Source organism: Mytilus edulis, chromosome 2 (genome assembly GCF_963676685.1).
Source record: "Mytilus edulis chromosome 2, xbMytEdul2.2, whole genome shotgun sequence".
NCBI lineage: Eukaryota > Metazoa > Mollusca > Bivalvia > Mytilida > Mytilidae > Mytilus > Mytilus edulis.
In genome coordinates, this window is record NC_092345.1 from 18,604,874 (window position 1) to 18,614,478 (window position 9,605).

Sequence of the window (9,605 nt, forward strand, 5' to 3'; positions counted from 1 at the left end):
AAAATTCAAGGATCCCACATTTGCCTTTAATTATCTATACGAACATTGCTGTACTCTTGATTATCAGCACCGGCTGTTATCGACGGCTTTCTTTACACCAGTAAGTTTGTCTCATGGGTAATTGTGTTTTTTCGCTGTTGTTTCGTTGCTTCTGGTGGACAAATACATGAAATATCTGTGCCATCATCAAACATGTTAATGGCTATATATCGGGTAATTCAAACCCTTTTTTTCTTCGCACAGAAACAACTCTTCGTTAATCTGAGCATGGAAGTAATACTTTATATCACGAACTATAAATGAGGATACACAAAATGGAAAACTAAGCGAAATTGTGAATCCCGCATTGCACGAAAAAATGTGTTGTATTTCAGTAAATAACACGTGTTATTGGTTGATTGTAAACACGTAGTAGTCCATCATGCATTGTGACTCATTTAGTGGATTGGTCAAAAACCTAGGTAAAAATAAATTGCGTCACATAAATAAACAATTACATGTGCGAGAACATAAGTATGCTAATTTATGCATTTCCATATAAGGTAGTGGTCCCGACCTGTTAAAAGGTAAATAAAACGCATTCTGTATAGATAGCGACAAAAAGCACATACGATTATATCAACCAGTTCATTTATCAGTAAAAGTGACGTCATCATGATAAATTATGGTATTATTGACATGAATACGACGTTAGAAGTGACCTTTCTGTATATACGATTATACCAACATGTGCGTTATTCAGTTATAGAGAAGTCATCAGGATCAAGTATGACAATATCGTCATAAGTATGATTACATATAAGAATGCTAATATGAATTTTGATAGCCATTGTATTTTTCGCATATTCTTATATTTTTTCCTCTTTTCAAACGAATTTGCCTGTTTTTCACCATTGCCGGTGAATTTGCATCAAATACCATGGTATATGCCATTTTGGATATTCTTTTGCGTCTTCCCATCAAAATTATTCGGAAACTTTCTAACTTTATCATGTTCATTAAAAGACAACATGGTTAAGCACTATATTGATCGAGTTAAACAGAAAACTTTTATAACAAAAATGTCGGATATAAAGTGGAAAAAAGACGTATATATAAATGAACTATTTATGATGGAATAACAATGATTTTACACATAGATACCATGACGTAACATAAAGACAGCACTAACACGTATATAAGTACATGTATAGTTCCCGCGGTACTACGATTTCCCTTCTCTGTACAGACAGTTTCAATCAAAATCTAGCGGCTTGGGAAATTTCTCAGTCCCTCGACTGGTATTTTTCGCAAATACCCCTCAATAACATGATATATCTGTTCAAAATAAACTCATCAAAGATACCAGGTACGAAATTTTATATTTGCATCAGATGCGCGTTTCGTTTACTAAAAGACTCATCAGTGACGTTTAGATAAAAAAAAAAGTAGTTAAAAAGGCCAAATAAAGTACAAAGTTGAAGAGCATTGAGGACCAATAATTCCTAAAAATTTTGCTAAATACAGCTAAGGTAATCTATTTCTGAGGTAGAAAAGCCTTAGTATTTCAAAAATTCTAAGTCTTGTAAATAGTCAATTTATAAGTATGACCATATCAATGATAAAGTATTTTATCTTATAACACATGATGATTTAAAATAAAACCATTCAGACTTTGCACGCGAAATACTAAGAACTATTTACTCTTCTAAAAGTGGTGGTCCATGAGCAATATGTTCACGTGGTAAAGTAAGAACACGAATTATTGTAAACAGTTAATTTATAATTATGACCAAATCAATGATAATTCATGTCAACACAGAAGTGCTGACTACTGGGCTGGTGATACCCTCGGAAACTCCACCAGCAGAGGAAAAACTATATATAACTTCTTCTGGTGAAATACTACTTGCACTTGCGCTATTCAAAATAAACAGCTGAATAGTCACTTTCTTTTTGATATGATACCTTGAACACAAACACCTTCTATGTTGTTGGCACTGCATGATTCCTGAAAAATTATAAAACAAGTTAATCATTGAATTTCGACTTCGACAGAGCCACGTAATTTACAAAGGAATATTTTCACCGCGTAAATAAAAACACCTTTGCAAGATAAAAACCTTAGAAATATGCCATTTGTAAAAGGTCTGCATTATTACCTTGATAAAAAGCGAAAAATAAAAGTGAGTATTTGCTGTGAGAAAAAAAGCATTACGACAAACGATAAACGTAAAGAAAAATCAACATAACATAAACCCCTTCAATAAAAAATAAAAGAACAGAGGGACGATAAAAAAAGTAAATTTGAGAGCACTGAAAATACAAAGATTTGTGCCAAATATATTGCCCATCAAAAAATATCTTTGCCTTGGAGTTGATGTAGCATCGTGCCATTAATTAGACAGTCTATAGTATTTGCGAGTATAATGATAAAAAAGCATTAAACATATTAAGTTTATCGATTATGTTATTCAGTAAGAAATGGATAGGGACAATAAACAAGATTAATACGGCTTTGAAAAAAACGAAAAGAAAAACAACAGTCCCCAAACACATGAACAATACCAAACATCAGATAGGAAACAAAATGCCCCGGAAGGTTAAGAAATTCATATTTCGCAAGAAGCACCCTGTTTATATTCGACTAAACTTTGCATTCGGTGGTGTGACTTATTTCATATTTCAAAATGTTAACATAATCATAAGGACGATCGTAAAACCGTTCAGTGGAATTGCTCCAACTTTAACCTCAGGAACTTTTCTAGTAAGTAACAAACTTAAATTAAAGGTTAAAATTCACTTGAGTAAGTTGGATTGTTTTTATATTGTGGTTGATCTGTTGGGGATATTTTGGTTTATATGCGCTTAAAGTTTTTCTTATAATCAGTTTTCCAATTATGTTGTTTGCTTATATATTTAATTTCTGAATGAGGATTTTCTTTTAAGTGAAGTGTGATGTATCATACATGTACGTTTTGTTTTTATATATGATAATTCAATTTAGAAAGAATTTAGCCTTGGTGTGATACAAAGACACAAGTTCACCTCCTGTTTTTAAAAAATTGTAGTTTTGCTCAAACTTTAATTTTCTGTGTAGTGTAGTATTTTGTTGGCTGTTGTTTTTACATGTTTTTGTCTTGATTCTTTTGGTCAAGATATTATCTGTCTTTTTAATTTGTGTTTTTGACTTAACGTTGGTATTTTCTACTTTTTAGAGATATGTCATCCCTGGAGCAAGATCTGCTTACAATTTTAACTTAACATTTTGTAGCCGTTCAGTCCAGGGCCTTTGTGATTTACATCCTTTTTATTGTATTTGTTTTTAACATTTAGAAACACTGTTCATAACTAAATCACGTGATTTTCACAAAGTGTCACGCAATATTCCGATGTCAGTGGAAATAGTCAAATAGTCTACAGATACTATTTCTTGGTCTTGAAAGTTTTGTAATTAGTTATATGGTCGACCCTAAATTTGATGAAAGATCATAATTATCAAAAAAAATATGAAACTGATTTCATGTTCATGGCACGTGTCTTGAATAACTAATCTGAGACATGACGTTTCTTATCTCTGCATTTAACCAGACAAAACTGATAACCTCTATACTATCGTTCTTCAGTCTTTCTTGTAGATCAGAGTAAGTACAGTTTAAATTCTTTCAATGGTGAAAATGTGAAAGATTATTATTTTTTCCAACGGTTTACAATACTTTTTAAACAAACTGCAACTTCAAGTTATTCGGACATGCATATGTATCAAATAATACAACACAAACAAGTCGCCGCAATATACAATATGTTTTTCCTGTATTCCTCACAAGAATGAATTTTAATGATTGTACTTATTTATTTCATATAATGAATTTATGATGTCTCCGTTTGCATTTACTTTACGCGTATTCAGGTCTGATTCCTTAACCATAGTTCAAATGTATGAAACGAAATTGTAGGCTTTTCAAAAGTGTTTCGTTCTTACCAAAAACCAAAATATTGATAATAAACATCAGGACTACAATAATTTGCATGAAGTTGGTAGGCTACATAATGATTTTTTTAAAAAGGGATTAATTGTAAGGTAAATGTATGCTATAACTCATACTCATTTTCTTGCAAAGTTAAGATACACCTATGTATACATTGACGAATTAGGTAATACACTTTATTTTGAGATGCTTTAATAACTTAATCAAGCTATTTTTACGAAAACTACCTATTCATATTACAATTTATCTTTATCATTATTTTTTTTTAATGATTTACGTTAATATTTCCTACATGATGTTGACCAAATCCAATACAACATTTTTCAGATCTTAAGCAACATATAGCAAGATGATTAAAGTGCTTTGTCTTGCGTTAATGGTATGCAGTAGTCTGGCTGTTCCACTGTGAGTAATATGATATTCATGTCAAAAATACTGTAGCAAATACAATAATCCGGCTAAACGGTACAACAATGAACATTTAGACAACGAATGTCTCTTCGCTGATGCTTGAGGCCAAATTATTTAAAAGAAAAACGCGAACTGAAATGTTGCAAAGCTGATCTAATCGAAGAGGTATGATTTGGGCCCTTCAATGGCAACAAAGTAAATTATTCAAGCTTTCCAAATGTTTGTAATTTGTAAGAAAAAAATACGCAGGTTGATATTATATGGACATTTGAGTGCAGATAGGTTACTTGTCGATATGATGTCATAATGCCGTATTGTATACACATGATTTTGAACAGTAGTAAAACAAAGAGACCGACCTTTAAAAATAGTAGAAAAAATATATTTGAGACGGACACATGTGTGTGTATATGAAGTTTTTTTTATACGCCAAGAAGTACATTTTTTTCACACCATTAACAGAAACAATGAATCTACTCAAAAGCTTTTTTTTTACAAATTTACATCGACAAAGATGCACACAGGATTGAATGAGTGTATCGTATTTCAAAGACATTTTTTGTAAGATAATTGTAAAATACCGTCATACCAACATATACCCCACGAAACTAACTAAAATGGAAATCCTGAATACTCAAAAGTCTGTTCTATGTTTCTTTGGAATTTCAACCAAAGATGAAGAACTGGATAGTCCATCACTGTATTGGATATAAAGTGTTCTTACAAATAACGTTAATATATTGCTTGGTCTTCCAAGTGATCCAAGAAACCTCTTTCTAGATTATAAACATCAATTGTATCATCAATCAAAGCCGGGCTTCAAGTGTCGTTAAACTACATATTCCAAAGGTGGCGTGAATCAGATGTAGATACTAATTCCAAAGATCTTTTAAAGTACATACAATCAAAGTCTCTTATATCTTGCGATATTAATAAAACATTGACTTTTCTAGAATTACTCAAGCATTCCCCATTTATAACTAAAACATTTTAAAAGACAAGTCTAAAGTGTTGGTCCGTAGATACAAGTATCTTATCTTAGGGACGGATGAATCCAGACTCTGATTTAATCAAAAAAATCTTTCAAACTGACATTATCGAGATGCTTGCTTTCTTTCTATCTTATGAAGAAGCTCCCTATCTTAGGAACACCCTTTACTGGGTTATACGGAATATTTAATTACATAAGTGGGTAAATCGTAGATTTATTTCAAGATGCTTGATTTCTTGATTGACAACATATTTTTAACCTTTGGAGAACGTAGTTATATTTTCAACTAACCATTGGCTTTCCCATTGAAACCAACAGTGTCCTTCTTACTGGCGACTTTTTCTATTATTCATATACAGATGAATTTAAAATACATGAACTTCTTAGGAAGAAAGAAAAAAAATAGCAGTATCTTTTGACTTTATATAGATATCACTTAATAGTTCAAATTTTGGAGACAATGTTGAATGCATTCATTCCATCGAGCTTGAGATTGAGGACACAACGTTAACCGATACAGTAAAGTCTGTCTTGTTTTTGCCTCTCTCTTAAAGAATATATTTTTCACGGATATGTCGTATCTAGAATGCCGCTGTCCTTTTCCCTGATCGTATCACTGATAAAAAGACTGATCACCGATTTTGTACTATTTACAACAAATCGGACGCAGACACAATGTTTTGTAAACTGTTATGTGTTTTCGTAGTTTACCTGTTGTAATGAACTATTATATTATTTATGTATGTATTTCTCTGTACTTATCGTTCTTGCGTGAACACTGAAAGCCCCACTATATTTCTTATGTGTCTATCCTATACCAGAATTTAGTAATAGTTGGTTGGTGTTTTTAGATGTCTGTCAAAACTGTTCTCTGAAGTATCAACATTCAGGTTGTTCATTTACTCTTTTGATTTTTTTTCGTTTAGTAAAACGGAATAATTGTATTCCTTAACGGTGTATACTTTTGTTTTTGTTCAAGGTTGTATGGTAACCGATAACTTTTCATAACGTTAAAATTGAGAAAGGAAATGGGGAATGTGTCAAAGCGACAACAACCCGACGTTGTATACCGGTTTGTTCTCCGTTGACAGTTTTCTCATTGTCATTGCATCGCATCTTTAAATATCATGTTGCATTCAGTAGAAGTAGAAAAAATAGATATTTCTAAAGATTTGAAAATGACGAATGGTTATATATCATCATAAATGTAAGGATCGAAATTAGTTAAGCCAGACGCGCATTTTGTCTACAAATGACTCATCAGTGACGCTCCGATTTTCATAAATTTATTCATCAGTCTATACGCGATCTTACCTATGTAAATATCCGTTAAATGACTTAATTCAAATATTATGTTAACAGAACAAGTACTTCAGTTCCTCACTCTACTATGAGCGTACAGAATGCAGTAGCAAAATTACAACAAATTGTGAGACAGGAAGTTGCTGTTTTGTGGCAAAGTGCTGACACAAATAAAGATGGAAAATTTACTGCCTCGGATATGAATGTAATTTTCACTGATTACGATCATGACAGTACGTTCATTATGTGTTATTTTTTAATCAAAAATATATCCATAGTTGGAACATTTCAATTAAAAGTATTCACAGTTTTTTTTATTATAAATACTTTTTCAGTAGGAACAATATTTAGGAAGTAATAAGCAGTAAGATAAACTCAAATTGAAATGCTTACTTTTGTCAATAAAATTACGATCGAACACGGTTCCATGTTAGTATGTACCTTTAACACTGAATGATAAACATTTATATTACGCTCTATTTTACAGATAAGATAGAGTTATCGCACTTTGTTCACACATCTTTTGGCAAGGCTATTTATTTGTCAGAAAAAGTTTTTCATAAGTCTCAAAGAGAACATTAAACATATTTGATTCAATAATTTCGGGAAAAAAATAAACAATCAATACCAATGCATCAAGGACAAAACCTCGGCATAATGAAAAAAGAACAAAGCGAATCATTGCACGGAAAACAAAGGATTCAGCAATACGATAATTTTGAATATTAGTAACATTTTTGTAATTCTCAATTGAAAAAAGACGTATTTTAACCTCATCAACCAGATCATGCAAGCTAACGGAAATATTCTAATTCAAATATGTACTTTTTTTAATAGACGATAGTGTAATTACGAAAGCAGAATTCATTGGGAGATTTGCTCACAATCAACCAGAGATGAAAACCATAGCACAGGGTCTGTTTCTTACATTTGATGTCAACAGAGATGACACTATAACTCATCATGACCTTGATCTGTTTTATCAAAGAATGGATTCTGATCGTAAGTTAATTTTATTGTAATAGAAGCAAAAAAAATCTACTGTGTTTTTTTTTTTTATTGATATGGTAATATTTATTGATAACTTTACAAAACCTTGAAATTTTCAAAAAACCTCCAGATTCCCCCTTCCCAAGAAATTGATTATATTATCTGTAGTTGTCAAAACCTTTCGAAAGTTATGGGTCATTAATTCTCTCCAACTTCGCTCTTGATCTGGATATGTTTGATTTAAGCTTAACATATGTGTTTTTGTAGACAAAATACTGGCGAACAAACAGTTATATTCTCGGATTTTATGATAGAAAAAAAGTGTCCTGGTATTTTTTAATCATTATTATTATTTCTTTTACGAGAATGGACGTTTTGTAGTTACCCAGAAAACGTATATTTTATTTACATCGTATCTCCCGCAAAAGCACCCAAACTGTCAATTATTTATCTAAGTTTGATCTTGGACTAATATATTGAAGTAATAGTTCAAGGTATGAATAAATACCTCTACATTTAATTTGTAATTCTTTTATTTGTTTCAACCGCATTATTTCACTATAAAAGCTTTTGTGTTTTTATTTTGCAGATAGCAACAATGTAAATCAGTCAGAATTCACGAAGTATTTCACAGAAGTAAGTAAGAGTTCATGATCAAGGGTTTGAAATGATTTATTCATACAAATTGCCGGCATAATCATTTCCGAACATATTCCCAGAAGACAATGACGATTTATTCACATCTAGAATAACATATAGAGATAAAAAGGAACAAGTCATATAGACGCATAAATGCATGATGCAAGGTATAATCTTGAAATAGCGGTTTTTCAGATTAATTGTCATAAATGAATTGTAGAAATCCGAAGTGTCAAGATAGTTGTTTAACTGCAATATCACCGTAGTGTAAACAGAAAGTTTTTCTGCACTATCAGACAAATATTTGAAGAGTTTCCAAATTGCTCGTATCGATTATCGTTTATAAATTATTGAGTAAATGTTTGATTATTCATTTCAAATATTCATTTATTTTTGTCAACATTCTATTAAAAATGTTTCGTATCTTCTAGTATGTATTTCCGTTTTTGCAGAGTATCTAGCAACAATAAGCAAGTTCTTCAACGTGTATTATATTGATATATTTTAATATTTATGTTTTTATTTATCGTTATAGGTGATGACTTTACTGTTTGTTATTCAATTACAAGGAGGAAACACTCCCGTTACAACAACGGCTTCTGGATAGAGCAACAAAACGCAGAATTTATTAAAGTTTTTCACCTGTTTCTATCAAGTTGTACCATTTTCTTGTATGAACTTATCATATTGTTCCAATCATCTGCCCCTAATCATCTGAGACACAATCATTCTGTTTTCATAGTCTGACTATATGACAAACTGTATGATAGCATACAATTTAAATTTGTAACGTTTCCCTTATTAGGTGAATATATTTTCTTGCTCGTAAGTGTTATAATAAGATATCTTAAATTTTCTTTATGTCTTAAAACAACCACAATTTTTCAATTGTTGTCTCCTCTGGTAACATTCGTTTCCTTCACTATTGGCCGACAATTTGAGATTTTGCGACAATAATAATGATTATTTCTGAATTAAGAATATCCTATATGAAAAATAGATTCCAATATAAACTAAGGTTTCAACTCACTCAGCCAAATTTGACCTTTGATGGATTTGGATATTACTTAAACTTTTCAACCGTTTGGTTCTTATACATCATTGTCGTTCAAATAAATACAGATAGTGCATAGGACGCATGCAATTTATAAAGTGTAGTTTGACCTTTTTATATTGATTTAACACGTATGTTGGTTGATGTTCGTAGAGAAGAACACGTTACCTTATTGACACCCACAGTCGAGTCCCGATTGGAGTTCTCGGGATTAAACAAATTGTTATTTTTTTTATCACCATTATTTGTA

The 9,605-nt window shown here is 31.3% G+C and overlaps 1 protein-coding gene across 1 annotated transcript; it reads left to right on the forward strand.

Annotated features, from left to right (window-relative positions):
• Positions 1 to 3,562: 3,562 nt before the first annotated feature.
• On the forward strand, positions 3,563 to 8,952 carry LOC139511630 (uncharacterized). Its single transcript, XM_071298553.1, has 6 exons — positions 3,563 to 3,623; positions 4,296 to 4,373; positions 6,733 to 6,905; positions 7,510 to 7,674; positions 8,252 to 8,298; positions 8,837 to 8,952. The coding sequence occupies exons 2-6, from the start codon at positions 4,318 to 4,320 to the stop codon at positions 8,906 to 8,908; spliced, it is 513 nt and encodes a 170-aa protein (XP_071154654.1). The 5' UTR covers positions 3,563 to 3,623; positions 4,296 to 4,317; the 3' UTR covers positions 8,909 to 8,952.
• The last annotated feature ends 653 nt before the right edge of the window (positions 8,953 to 9,605 follow it).

Bases quoted from the DNA above. Each gene is read 5' to 3' on its own strand.
- LOC139511630 (XM_071298553.1), top strand. From the start codon at position 4,318: ATGATTAAAGTGCTTTGTCTTGCGTTAATGGTATGCAGTAGTCTGGCT. The intron at 4,374-6,732 runs GTGAGTAATATG...TTATGTTAACAG, and splicing joins AGTAGTCTGGCTGTTCCACT to AACAAGTACTTCAGTTCCTC. The intron at 8,299-8,836 runs GTAAGTAAGAGT...TTATCGTTATAG, and splicing joins TCACGAAGTATTTCACAGAA to GTGATGACTTTACTGTTTGT.